The sequence below is a fragment of the Sturnira hondurensis genome, unplaced genomic scaffold, assembly GCF_014824575.4.
Source record: "Sturnira hondurensis isolate 20B ecotype Veracruz unplaced genomic scaffold, ASM1482457v3 Scaffold0024152, whole genome shotgun sequence".
NCBI classification, from domain to species: domain Eukaryota; kingdom Metazoa; phylum Chordata; class Mammalia; order Chiroptera; family Phyllostomidae; genus Sturnira; species Sturnira hondurensis.
In genome coordinates this window covers 410,861-424,747 of record NW_028096783.1, presented here as the reverse complement: position 1 = coordinate 424,747, position 13,887 = coordinate 410,861, and the positions used below count along the sequence as shown (strand labels likewise).

Genomic DNA, 13,887 nt, shown 5'->3' with positions numbered 1-13,887 from the left:
ATGCAACATTTTATCTGGGCTCTGTCATCTTTCATTCCCCTTGCAAGAGTTAAAAATTGTTTTTGCTTAAATTTTCTGTGGATACTTAATAAGACAGGGAAGGAGAAATGGGTAAGGGGAGCTTGCTGGCCACAGAAGTACCCTCAGCTATCTCCACAGTTTACATACATGGGTGCCATGAGGGACCAAGTGCTGAGGGAGCAAGGGGAAGGCCTGGGTGGATGGGCTTGTGAGCCGAGTCTGGGTGACCAGTGGCTCATCAGTGATTCTGGAGAGCCATCATAGGGCTTCCACGGGAAGCTGTCTCTTCTCTGCCAATGGTCCCAACTGGAACGATTTCTTGTTCAACTTCCTGGTTCCAAATTTCAAGACAGACAGAACCTGTCCCTGAACACCTTGTGTCCTTTACCCAAAGGTGCAACTTGAAAAGCCCCCAGGGAAGTTCAGCAAGCTGCCCAAACTCAGAGTACAAGACATTCATCTCTGTCAAACCCTGGCCCTGGGGCACCTGAGGGAGGCCCCTCCAGTGCAGCGCGAAAGGCGTTATTTCAGGAGCGCCCTCCTCCCCTGCCCCTTGCTGAAGAGCAACTGCTGCTCCACGCAGGCCCGAGTGTGGCATGTTAGGGCCGGGCCGGGACTCTGCTGTAACGCAAGTTGGGAACAGGGCCTCAGCGCCACTGATTTTCAGCTGGTGCTCTGCAAGACTTTTTGAAATATGCAGTACCTGATTATTTAGTCAGGGGCACTGACCTCTTTTCCCTTAGATCATCAAATTAAAAAAATGACCACAGCCAACACAATAGCCATTCAATGTGAATGAACCAAAATCATACCTTTTTTTTTTGTCAGATCGGTAAAAAATACAATTTTTGGTGTGCTGCAGAATTTTAGCAATTAGTTTACATGAGCCATGAGATGAAAAAGGTTGACGATCATTGCTCTGCACCATTAAACAGAAACAAAGCAACAACAAGAAGCATGTCTCCTGGAAGTGTGTGGCCCCTTCCTCAACCAGCCACCACAGTCTGGCGCGGAAGGCACAGCCCCTTCTCCCATGGGAGAGGGCTGGTCCCGTGGTGGAGGTGCTGCTGCCGGGTAATGGTCCAGGTGACAGGTGTGCAAAGGGTGGGTTCCACACCTGGTCAGGGGCAGTGGGAGCACATGTCTCACCCTTTCTACCCTCACCCCATCCAGTGTCTCAGAAAGGGGGGTGCAGAGGAGCCCTAAGCCTGACACTGTACCGCTGGCGGGCAGTCCTGTGCTCCTGTCTGGACCCGTGCTGCTGCCATGACAGTAAGAGTGCCAGGTTGGGCAGGCCTTGCCACGGTCTCTGTGCCGCCATCTCTTGGGGTCCTGGGACTGTGGTCTTATTTTTGTGGGTAGAGGGGCCCCAAACCAGGAGGTCTGGGGTGTTATAAGAAGGCATGGAGCAGGCCTGGGAAGATGTTTTTATTGAGTGACTTGGTACTTTGCTTTCTAAGGAGATCAGTCCAAGGGGTGTTTGGGACCTTGCTGGGGTTTGGGATCCGGGCCGTTTCCACTTCTACAAAGTTCTCATTGGGTGTGCCTATTTCACCTCCCGTGCTGTGGTTTTATGAGGGTACAGGACACTGCTGAGTGACAAAGCAGAAACACAAAGCAGCTGAGAAACAGCCACCTTCAGGGAGTCATAGTAAACTCTGAATTTAGAACCTGTTTCGGTGGACAGACCTCAGGGAGGCATTTGCAGGAGCATGTAAATTTCATGCAAATGTTATGCAAATACACCTGCTGTTTTCCAGTCTCAGACACTTGAGCGTGTGCTATGTGGGAACATTTGAAGTAGAGCTGGCTAGTGCGTGTGGGCACCTGCAATGATATTACAATGAATTGAGGGGGGTCATGGGTGAGTCTGTGGAACTGACATGGGGAGGGAAGGTGTGCAGCTGAATAACAGGACCGTCACCTGTTAGGAATTAGGGACCTCTAGGTGTCAGAATCAGCTTCAACTACATGCTGCCAAAGGCAAGGAGGGATGACGTGCCTGTGATACAGGAGTGGGTTCTGCTGTTAGTTGTCAGGCCTTTACACCCAGAGGAGGTGACATCATCCGTCCAGGTACCGAGTAGCAGCCTTGCCTCGAGAACCTTGTCCTCACACTCACTCCCCGTCAACCCCAGGCTACTCACCTCGGGCAGTGCGTGTGACAAGCTCAATTGACTCTCTGTTCCAGCAAGCTCCCCACCTGGTAGACACTGAACAGCTGATAGGTTCGAGGAGTCATAGGCAGGTTTCGGTCATCGGGAGCGGATCTGTTGCTCATTCCCGACACATGTAAGATTAGTCCTTGGGAAAAGAACCTCTCAAATTTTACAGTGCGTCAGAATCCGTGATGGTGCTTATTTAAAATGCAGGTCTGTAAGACCATCCCCTGGAAATGGTCGGCATTCTGCACTACAAGGAACCATCCCAGGGGCATCTGGTCCCCACTACAGGAAGTGACGTTTGGGAGGCAGGAGGCAAGAATGCTTGTTCCACATTTCTCAGGGAGGAATGGCAAGCTTTGTAATAGCAGTGGGAATGGCACCTCTATAATACCCTCTTTGTGTTTCTGTGTTTTGAGGGTTATATATCACGCACTGCACTAAATAGTTGACTTCCGTAATTTCACTTAACACAACAGCCCTATGAGGTAAGTATTAGTATCTCCCATTCATCTGATAAGAAAAGTGAGGCTTAGAGGCCAAGGGCACACAGCAAGTGGCAGAGCTGGGACTCAAACCTGAGCCTGCTGACACCACAGACTGGCAATTAATCCTGACTTGGACGGCCCCAGCAGGCCCTCAGCAAACAAAGGTTTCATATGAAACAGCTTTCAAGATTTTTAATCAAATGCTCCTTCTCTTAGTTAGGGGTGCCTGGGAGGGTGTTGGACAGTCTCACCGAGGCCCCTCGTGCCCTGGTACTGAGACTGTGATTGCCCAGGCCCAGCGCTGGGTTTGAGGCAGCAGCCAAAGGAACTCGAAGTGTCTGGGGCCGGGTGGGGGCTGGGCCAGGGCTGGGCGGGACTGGGAAGGCATTGGGGCGAGGCACTCTGTGGCTGGAGAGTGGGAAGGAGCTGCTGTAATTCGGAGGTAGGGGAGCAGGGGTGTGGCTCGCCAGGCACATATTTTGCCATCTCTTGGCAGAAATAATTGATTTTCTTGAAGACAAGTTAATTTGAGTGAGGAACTCTGGAATAACCGCTCTGCTCTGCGCAGGGTGCTGAACAAGGTGCCGGCGGCTGCCCAGGGCTCTGTCCTGCTGCCACAACCCACCTGTGCCCGTAGGGCACGCTGACGGGAAAAGAAAGCCAAGCCAAGCAGTGTGGAGGCTGCCATTTCTTGAGTGGGGGTGGGAGATGCTTCGGAGAGTTGCCGCAGAAGGCCCAGGGAGCCTTCGTCCTCGTCCCATATGTCCCTGTTTTTCAAGGATGGGAGCCAGACCTCACCATAAGAAGCAGGATCGAACTGTAGCAGGAGGTATTGCAGTCAAACTTGAGGCAGCATCTTTGTCAGGAAGGTGACCAGGAGAGGAGTGGATGGAACCGTCTTTGCCGGGGACCGTACAAGTAGGAGGAGTGGGAAGCGAGTGAACAACCCCTTGTGATGGGTTAAAGGTAGCTGCTGCGTGGCTCAGGGGACCTCTTATTGGGGACGGTTGATTACAGGACCATCCTAAGCATTAGCTTAAGCATGTTATGCTTCTGGGACATACGGTTTCTTGCAATGCTCTGTGTATTGCACGCTATTTAGGCCTTCCCACCTCTGTTCATATTGGGGTGTTTGTTTCTTTTGGGGAACATTCTCTTCTCTCCTGCTGCCATGTCCTTTCAGCTGGCTAACACATTTCCAGAACTCAGCTTAAGTCTCAAGTACCGTAACTTAAGACAGCCTTTCTCGGTCCCTCCAGTCTGGCTGAGATTTCCTTACTCCCGCCTGTCACACCACTCATTACTTGTGTTGAAACAAGCAGAGCACATGTCTAGCTCCTCCTGACTGTGATGTCCCAAGCACAGGACTCTTTCTTAATCACTAATATGAACTCGAACACCCTAGAATTGTGCCAGGTGCTCAGTAAATGTTTGTAGAATGGAAGATTCTGACAGGAAGTCATATGACCTTGGCCAGGCACTTAACCTGCCTATTTCTCGGGGTTTTTTGTAAGTGAAGTTAACAGGTGGGTGTATTAATTTGGAACTCTGGACGGGAATCTTATCCAACAGCCCCTTCAATACAAGTCGTTCTTCCCTTTCTGCAGCAAATCTGAGGTCATCTTGAGCTTTAAAATCCCAAGATTGTGAAATGTAATGCAATGCTATTATTAATAATGGTGGCAGAGTCAGATTAGTGGCACATCTTAGAGTTTGTGTGGAAGACACAGCACTACAGGTTATGAGGTACATGGGAATTGGTTGTATTTGCTCAGCAGGGCATCCAAATGTCTAGGATAATGGGATGCCCATAAAAAGGGTTTGAGGAACCTAGCAAGTCTAGTACTGGTTCTGCCCACTGGGAACTGAAGCTCCAGAACCTTCCTGTACACCGAAGGGTCAGAGCGCAGGCGGGACATGAGGTGGGTTGGGGCCCACCTGGGAAGAAACCACAGAAGAGGATTGTCAAAGTTAGTGAATTTTCTTTTTAGAAAGTTCATTTTGACAGCAGAGTAGAGACTGGATTGAAGACCGGAGACAGGAAGTTAATTGCGTCTTTTATTCCATTCACCGGGCTGCCGGTCTTCTGCAGCAAGCAAGCATTTCTGACTGCTTGGCTCCAAGAACAAGCTCTGTAATCAGATGGGCTGGTATTTCAAGTACGGTCCTGCCACTGGCCCATCTGTGTGACTTTGGGTGAATCACTTAATTTAGGGGTCGCTGCTCCTGGGCCCCTGGTCAGTGCTGGTCCGTGGCCTGTTAGGGACTGAGCCACCCAGCAGAAGGCGGGCGGCAGGCCAGGGGCACAGCTTCACTCGCATTTCCGCCTGAGCTCCTCCACCTGTCCACCTCCATCTCCAGCCCCATCCATGGCCCATGGGAAAACTGTCTCCCATGAAACCCATCCCAGGTGTTGGAAAGGTTGGGGACCACTGAAGGAGTCAATAATTCAATTCAATCAGCTGAAAAACGAGACTAATGATAATATCCATTAATGCTTTCTAGATTGGTTGGGAAAGATTAAATAGTATTTAATCAATGCTGGGCACAATGCCAGAAATTAACCGTTCATAAATGTTCTGCTATTTTGTTAATATTGACAGGTTGTTGGTACAGATTTGGTAGGTATGGTACTGGGGTGGGCGAGGCGACCTTCACTACAGCGAGGTTCAAGTCGGCATTTACTGTGTGTGTACAGCTTACAGAGCATCGTGCTGGGCAACGTGGGCGGTGTGGAGGTCCGTGCCTCTGGGCAGAATGTGTGACCTGGTGTAATCGGCGCAGTGGTGGTGGTTCAGGAGACTGGTTTGGAGAAGGTGGGGTTTGAGATGGGTCTCCAAGGAGGGATAAGACTCCATCCAGTGGGCGCACTTGGAGGGCAGGGACTCTTGGCGCACAGGCAGTGAGTGAGTGGCACGGCCGTCCGGAGGCAACATGCTCTGGAGGCAACAGCGTGAGAACGCATGAAAGGAAACCTGGGGAGAGAGGTAGGACTAAGATACAGGAACTCGCTAGGAAAGTATAAGGAGAGATAAAGTATTGAAATATGGGTAAGTGTCCAATTATTTTCTGTAGAGAATTTTGAATTTCATTCTGAGGATCTTATACTTTACTGTGAATCCCAGGAGGGGGCAGTAAGAGAATATTGGCTTATATTTAGACAGATTTCATGACAAAGCCATGAAGGAGTGTGGAGGAGGAAAAGGAGATGGAGGAGACCGCGTGGAAGGCTATTGGAAGAGTGGAGGGCACCTGAATTACTGACCTGAAGAGGAAGGAATGGATGGGCTAAGGAGCTTCCCCAGAGTAGCAGTGAGGGATTCAGGGACTCCTGTTTTGTGGGGTGAGATGGAGGAGGTGGCTTTGCAGCCTGAGAGACCAGGAAATGATAACGCTATTGAGAATGGGAAGTGGGAGGGGCTGGGAGGAAAGATGGTTTTTAGTTGGAGTTGCTCCTGAGACGTGTGTTTGGAGAACACACCCTCGTGGCTGCAGACCATTGGCCTGAAGCTAGTTGGTGTGAGCAGAGCCGGGGCAGGGAGTGGAGTCCCTGCTGAGGTATAGTTGAAGTCACCGAAAATAGGAGGTGGCCAGGGCGTGGAAGGACTGTATTTCACTCAGAGCAGCGAGAATGAAGGGAGTGGCTGAGATGGAGGGAGAACAGGAGGGATGTATGTCCTGGGGAGAAGAGGAGACATTTTCAGGAACAACACGGGCGGCCAACAGTCTTACAAGCACAGAGGCCAAAGTGACAAATGACGTTCTAAGTTGTTTATCGACTGACGGGTCAAAAGCAGAATTTTAGGTGTCTTGGGCACCATATATAAGGCCCGCTGACATGGGGCCACTATGAGATGAAGAAGTGATGGCCATTTTGATCAAGTGTCTGACATTCATGTGGCTTTTGGATAGCTGGGCTGAACTTCCTCTAGGGAAGAATGTTTTGCCCACCCCTCGCTCAGATTCCCCCTCCTTAGACAGCGTCAGTAGGGATTCAGAGTTGAGGAAGGATTAGGGATGTCCTCTCCATCCCTGAGTCTGAAATCACCTTGTGGGAAGATGTCTTGTATCCAACAGAAAGATAGAAGCCGAGCTGTGGGTTCACCATGTCGGGCACGGGCATGGGCTAGGTGTCAGCCACCTCTGGTACTTCTCCCAGAAAACCAGCCAAGTAACCCTAGAAGGCAGTTTACAACTTGGCTGTGGGTTGCAGTTGGCCCCGGAGAAAGAAGGCTGCCCAGAAAGGCAAGCACCTGAGTCTGCTCCTCAGGAGCTCCCACCCAAGGGCGTGGGCAGAGAGCTATGTCCACCATCAGGAAACTCCGCGTTGCCAACCGAGGAAAAGGAACATCTTTTTCCTTCCGAGGGCTTGTAGTAGCAAATGAGTTCAGAGAGCCGGAGGGTCAGGGTGTGGGTGGGGTGAGAACCCAAGAGCCTCATTTTCTAAATCACAGTTCATGTTAGTATAATAAGTGAGGTTCTAAATTTAAATTCTGTTTTGGGATAGAGCAAAACATTGGGTTCTATGTGTCTTCACACATCCTGTGGTCACATTTGTCTTTCTTGTCTCTGGTCCCCATTTCCCCTCCCTCCATCAGTTTTCTTCCGGAAGTTGGAACACTGCCCCTCCCCCACTGCTGCCCTGCCTGCAGCTGCTGGGTTGGGTCTGGGCCTTCCTTCCTATTCTCTTTATGAAGGATCCCTGGGTGGAAGATTCTGCTGAAAGGAGCATGATTTTCATTGCAAATGGGTCCAATGGAACATCTGACATTGCAGCTGGGTCTTCATGCAAATGACAGGGATTCCCACCCCACACTCCCCTTGCCTGGGGAAGGCCAGGAGGCTGTGAACTCTAGGGCCCTTGCAGTTGGGCTCCTGTGGTTTCCAGAGCCTGTCCTGGCTCTCTGACTGCTGAGTGGCTGGGGGGAGGGGGGCGGGGGGGGGTGGAACCTTGCTTTTTGTCTCCCTCGCCTTGTGCCTCTTTGCTTTTCCAGGCACACACTTGCTTTCCTTCCCATTTCCACTGTCTTCTTTCCTACTCTTCCTTTTTCCTTTTCCATCTTTTTTCCATTCTCTCAAGGCAAACACCTATTAGACCTTTTCTGCGTTTAATTGTGTCTCCTCTTTCATGTCTTCTCCTTGCAGCTCCTTAAGAACACAAGCTAGTGTCCAATAGTAAACACTCACACCACTGACACTCAGCGCCACTGCTGCCGGAAGTGGGTCTGGCGCTGTGGGGCGTGCAGGGCATCTGCTGGAGTGGCACTGGTGGGCTGGGTGGTGTGGGAGGCAGGAACTGCTGCTGTGCTCATCTTCACCCCGGGCAGGGAAGCGGGGACCAGCAGGGCTTACAAGGAAGTAGTGTGGTGTGGTAAGTTACCAGTCAGGAGACCAAAGTTTGTTTGTAAGCCCTCTGTGATCAGGGGACACTTCGCTTCTCTTTGGTATGCATTGGTCTCCATTTTTAAAATTGGGATCTTGGGTTTGATTCCCAGTCAGGGCACATGCCTGGGTTGCAGGCCAGTTCCCACTTGGGGGCACACAAGAGGCAACCAGGCATTGATGTTTTTCTCCTTCCCTTCCACTCTCTCTAAATATAAATAAAAATAAAATCTTTAAAAAAATAAATAAAATAGGGATCTTGGTATTTAAGAACCCAGTGAAATAATGTGTATGTGAATGCTTTGAAAAGTAGTATTATTATTGCTATTTAAATGGACAGAACCTCACAAACAAAGTGTAAAAACTGGATTTGCCACATGTGTAAAATGAGCTGATGGTATTGGGTGGTCTCAAATGAGTCTTCCAGCCCTTCAATTCTGTTTTTTCCTAGACCGTTCTGGAGATATAATATGGGCTCTAAAATTATCAGGATGGATGAACATAGAGATGGATGGATGGATGGATGGATGGATGGGTGGATGGATGGATGGACAGACGGACATCTAAATGTCCAATTGCCCTCCTTACCCCTTCCCAGTCTTACTTCCATCTCACATGGATACCACCGCCCTCTTCTGGCCAGAAGCAGTATTACAGTGCAGTGAGTGTAGCTGGTCCCTCTTCTCCTGGTTCTCCCCAGCCCCAAACCCTGGCTCCCTGAGCCGGCCCTCTGGGACCCTCCTGGCCTTGGGTCACTCACGGCCTGTCTCTCCTCCTCCGCCCCCTCCCCCCTGTTCCTTGTACCCCTGCAGCACTGCCAGTAACTCCAACCGCAGCACTCCTGCCTGCTCCCCGATCCTGCGGAAGCGGTCTCGCTCGCCCACCCCGCAGAGCGCGGACGGCGACACCATGGTGGAGAAGGGCTCGGACCACTCCTCGGACAAGTCCCCGTCCACGCCGGAGCAGGGTGTGCAGCGCAGCTGCTCCTCGCAGTCCGGCCGGAGCACAGGCAAGAACTCCAAGGTGAGCTGGCCGGTTTGTTGGCCAAGGGGGGCAGGTGGTGTTGGGGACTGAGGAAGACTGCCCTTTCCTGAAGGGACCCTAGTGTCCCAGGGAGAGTCTTTCCTCCATGAGGCGAGGCAGGGTGAGGCTGGGTGGGTAGGGGGCCCCCCAGTTACAGCTTATCTTCCCAACTAAGCGCCCAGAGTGGGGCTGGGCATGGGTAAAAGAAGTGCACAGAGACGGCTACTCTCCTTAGCAACTGGAGAGCCTCAGGTGCCTTGTTAAGGGGAGGAGGGAAGCTCCCAGGATCAGGAGGGGTCATCTGTTTATCCCTTTTATCTGTCCCAACTTTGAGGTAGAAGGGGGCCTTGTTTGGGATGACTATAGTACCAGGTAGAGTCCTCAGGGAGCGTGGCAGAATGCTATTTTCCACCTCCGTGCTGGCTGTCACCCATTCTTCCCTCCCTAACCTCCGTCTGATAGGCATCTGTCCCAGGACACGGCCACAGGTCCTCTCCACCCCTCCCACGTGGTCAGCATGGCCACCTGAGCACAGCCTTGGCCCGAGCACAGGCATAAAGTAGCCCCGGGGCTGGGCCCCGTCCAGTGCCCCAGAAGGTTTCTTCTCCCCTCAGTCCTGGGGATGTGGGACTCCCCTGCGTCCTGGGGGTGTGGGACTCACATATGCCCAGATGCCCCTTCACCACTGGACTGCAAGCCCTGGGGTGGTGTGGGGGGGCGCCGGGAGGCATGGGAATGGGCATCCCACCTGAATTTGTCTTTTGATTTCTTGTTCTTCCTCTTTTTCCCTACCATTTCCCAAATACCTTCATTGCATGCATGGTTTTAGTCTCACAAGCGCCTCTCAAAAGTAAGCCATCTTTCGTCTCTGTCTGTGGTCTCCCCTCGGTGTGGACTTGTCCGTAGTGTGCTGCATCCTTCCCTCTGCCCCGCCCGTTCTGGCCCTTGTCTCGCTTGGTCCCTTTCCCGGAAGGCCGGCCCCATTGCCCTGGGCAGGCTGGCTTGACATCACCGAGGGGCCGTTTCCTCTGCATCTGGAGTCAGAGAACAGACCGGCGCCCCTTCCCCATGTCTGCCTGCTCCCCAAACACTGCCTGGGGCTGGGGGTCTGTTCCCTCCTTACATGGTGCCAGCTGGAAGCAGAGTCTGGCCAGGGCTGTTTCATTTCTTCAGGGGAAGGAGGCTCTATCCACTGGGGCCTCAGTACTGATACAGCCTTAGATCTGTCTCTGTGAGTGATTCCTGATTCTCTGATTGAGGGTCGTGAATTCCCCTAGGTGAGTTCCATGATGCACTAGAATGACTTGGGGGGCCCTGCCTGGCACCTCCTTCCTTCTGCCTGCCCTCCAAGAGCTGCCCAGCCTGAGCACCCCATGCCCCATCCACCCATTGCCAGCCAGGGCCCCTCGTGTTCCCTAAAGGCTGGAGAGAGCTCACCAGGGCATCTCTTCCCAGCAGGCGTGACACCACACCTGGGGCTGGTGGGCGTCGGTAGCAGCTCCTTCAGGTTCTGCAGAGCCTTGGCCAGGTCTGGCCAGGTCCAATGCCTGGAGTCCTCTCAGGATCCAGGATCCCTGAGGCCTGAGGAGAACCGGGAGGGAGCAGAGGGTGAGCAGTAGGTGTCTTAGAGTGCCAGGGTCCGGGTGTGATCCCCACAAGGAAAGGGGGGTTATCGCCTCAAGAAGAGAAGGCCAAGGGGTGACTTCATAACAGCCTCAAGCCTGTGTAAGTGTTTTGGGGAGAAGGAGGGTGAAGAGCTGTTGTCTTTCCTGCGCAGAAGGACTTTCAGGCTAAAAGCACATCGGGGTTCCAAGGAAGGTCAAAGACTGGCGCTGGCTGTGGACAGGGAGGCACTCCACGTGGAGTGGGGAAGCCAGGAGGTGTTCTCTGTGTGTTGGGGCAGCTCGGCGGGTGCAGGTTCCTCTGGTGACAGGGCTTTGAGGTGGCCTCTGCCTGCCCTCCCGAGCCCCTCACACCCCAGCCTGGAGAGAGCAGATGTTGCTGGAAGGGGCATCGGGCTATTGCATCTCTCTGAGTCTGCCCACAGTTTTTGTGGACTTTGCCAACCTAAGGGGAAAGCCCCAAGCTTCCTTGCCCTCTGCCCAGCAGGGTGTTTGGTGAGCAGAGAGATTCTTATTTATGGTCATTAGTCACCACCATTCAAAGTGCCTCTTGTCCTCGGGTGGCAGGTTGAGGGGAGTTTTCAGTAATGAGAATTTGTTAAAATCTCCCAAGTAGGTCTTTGGAAAAGGAATGTGGGCCCAGATTCCCCACCGTCAGGCAGAACACAGTTGGAGAAGGGAGATAAACTACTTAGATTACCCATAATCAACCTGAAAGCAGAAGCCCAGGTGTAGTTGGGGGTGCTGGGTGAGTTCAGGGGTGGAGAGTTGTTTAGGAGCGGGTGGCTGGGACGTGTCTGGGAGAGCCAGTGCACCTAGTCAGGCCTGGGCTCTGAGATTTCGGAAGGGCACCATGGGGCTTGAAGAAGGAACCAGGAGCTGAGTGTGAATTGGGCGTTAATCTCGGCCCCTTCCACGAGGTGATGACTGAGAGACTCAGGCGTTCCTTCCCTCTGAAGAGCGCGGCTGAGGTAGAGACAGTCCCAGTGGACACACACCCTCCAGTCCCCGGCTTTGGATGGCCACCTCCCCACCGCATTCTGCCACCAGTCATGACCATGGCCACCAACAACACCAACCTCCAAGTGCAGTGAAAACAAGGCTGACTTGTTGGGGGGGGCACCCTGCACCCCAGGTCTGGGAAATGCGTGTGCGGGACATGCAGACTTTGGAGTTAGGTTTTCCCCAGGTCGAGGCTGGGAGCAGAAAGTGAGGGAAAGCAGTGGAGGTGAGGTGGAGAGAGAAGGAAAGTGTGCTCTGTGGTGGGGAGAGACCCCCTTTCCTCGGGGGACATGGTCTCAGGTGGACCCCGTGTTTCCACGCAAGGGGGCTGGTGGCTGCAGCTCCTGTCAGTGTTCTCCCTGCCGGGCCACTGCACTCCCTGTCTCAGTCTCCCTCGTAGAGGAGGCGACTTCGTCCTTAGGCTTCCCGGGGCTGGAGAGAGCTTCCACAGCCACCAGAGCCTGCCTTCCACTTAGTGTCTGCCTTCCTTTCTCCTGCCTCCATGTCTTCATGGGCCTCCCTGTGTGGGGGGCTGCGCTAGTGGATCAGTAGCGTCCCTCCCCTGTGAATCTGAAACTGCACTGCCGAGGTTGGCCTTGCGGGCAGCCCGGACTAGAGCAGTGGGGCTAGAAGATGGCGAGGCTCGTTTCCACTGCCCAGGAGGACCCTTGGAGGTTGTGCTACCCGCCAGCTTCCGCTCTGTAGTGCCGGCTTGGGGCCACTAGAGGGAGCCAGCGGCCGTCTCCTGCTCCCACCAGCTCCTTGATCTAGGATGGCCACTGGGTGCACTTTGTCACCTTGACTCTGGGTCCCTGGGCCCTTCTTCCCCTTGACTTTCCCCCTATTTTTTATTCCTAATTTTTGTGGTTTTCCTTTCAGTATGACAAACTTAACCTGATCAAAGTAAGAAGTTTTTTTCTCCTAACTTCTATTAGATGTAGACCTCCTCATACCCGCTTTTGCCCCCTCGCCCTCGTCTTCCAGTCCCTGGAGCCCCTGCACTGGGGAGATGATTTTAGGGGACTGGGTCTCTGCCCAGGGGCCTTGTATTCCTGTAGGTGCTTGCTCTTCAAACCTTTTCTAGGAGGCAATAGAAATGTCCTCTGCTCAGCTCCCCACCCGTGGCAGCTTTGTCTTCGGGTACTTTTCCTGACTCCCTCTGTAACTCAACAAAACAAAACGACAAGGTTTGGCTGCTGGCCACCATAAAGCCACACAGGAGGCAGATGCTGGTGCAGAAGGAAAGAGGTTTTTATGCAGCTGCTGCACACCCCGGGAGAATGGTGGGCTCCCATGTCTGCTGTGGAAAGTGTCCAACCGTGTCCTCAGCAAGGCCAAGACCAAGGCCAGTGTCCTGAGCTCCTGCTCCAATTTCAAGTACAGCCCTTTGGAGGTTGCAGGTGACTGCTTAGCAGTCGTAGTCCCAACCCAGGCCGTGTAGCTTGTTCCGGGCTGCTGTGCATTTTAGGCTCCCCCTGGAGCCTGTGTGTGAACCTACTGGCCAGTGGGTCACCAGGAGAGTGAAAGTGTGTGCACACGCACAACAGCGGGAGAGCAGGAGGGGGGAGAGAGGGAAAGGGAGAGGGTGGAGACTCAGAGGCTCCCGCCTGGAGGCCGCACGGCCCATGGAGAGAACAGGTGAGTGCACTGCGCAAGTCCGGTGTATGTGCAAGCACACGTCATGAGAGCATGCGTGTGTGCTTCCCCCCCACCCCCCGCCGCCCGCCTCTGTTCCCTCGGGACTATATTTGTTTTGGGTGTGGGCAGGCCAAGTGCTTTCTCAAAATGACCAATCAGCTTCCCAGACTTTTGAGTGCCTCTGGTAGGCTCACCTCCCAACCAGTCTGTTCTTTCCCCAGGCTATACTGACAGGTCTCTCTGGTCCAGCACCTCCCCCAGCACAATTTTGACTCCTGTGGCACAATCTGGTATCAGAAGGGGTGGGCAGAGCTATGGTCTCTANTCCCCCCCCCCCCCGCCGCCCGCCTCTGTTCCCTTGGGACTATATTTGTTTTGGGTGTGGGCAGGCCAAGTGCTTTCTCAAAATGACCAATCAGCTTCCCAGACTTTCGAGTGCCTCCGGTAGGCTCACCTCCCAACCAGTCTGTTCTTTCCCCAGGCTATACTGACAGGTCTCTCTGGTCCAGCACCTCCCCCAGCACAATTTTGACTCCTGTGGCACAATCT

General features: G+C 53.2%; 1 protein-coding gene across 12 annotated transcripts in view; it reads left to right on the top strand.

Annotated features, from left to right (window-relative positions):
- The window catches only part of GRAMD1B (GRAM domain containing 1B), a 159,438-nt gene that overhangs the window by 105,213 nt on the left and 40,338 nt on the right, over window positions 1-13,887 (top strand). For 7 of the 12 annotated variants that reach the window (XM_037038209.1, XM_037038208.1, XM_037038214.1 and 4 more), the window contains 3 exons: window positions 8,866-9,076; window positions 9,906-9,926; window positions 12,580-12,603. In XM_037038209.1, coding sequence (XP_036894104.1) covers window positions 8,866-9,076; window positions 9,906-9,926; window positions 12,580-12,603 — 256 coding nt within the window. Of the gene's footprint in view, window positions 1-8,865; window positions 9,077-9,905; window positions 9,927-10,249; window positions 10,836-12,579; window positions 12,611-13,887 lie in introns of those variants that run through there. The other 5 variants (XM_037038213.1, XM_037038212.1, XM_037038218.1 and 2 more) reach the window with 4 other exon arrangements.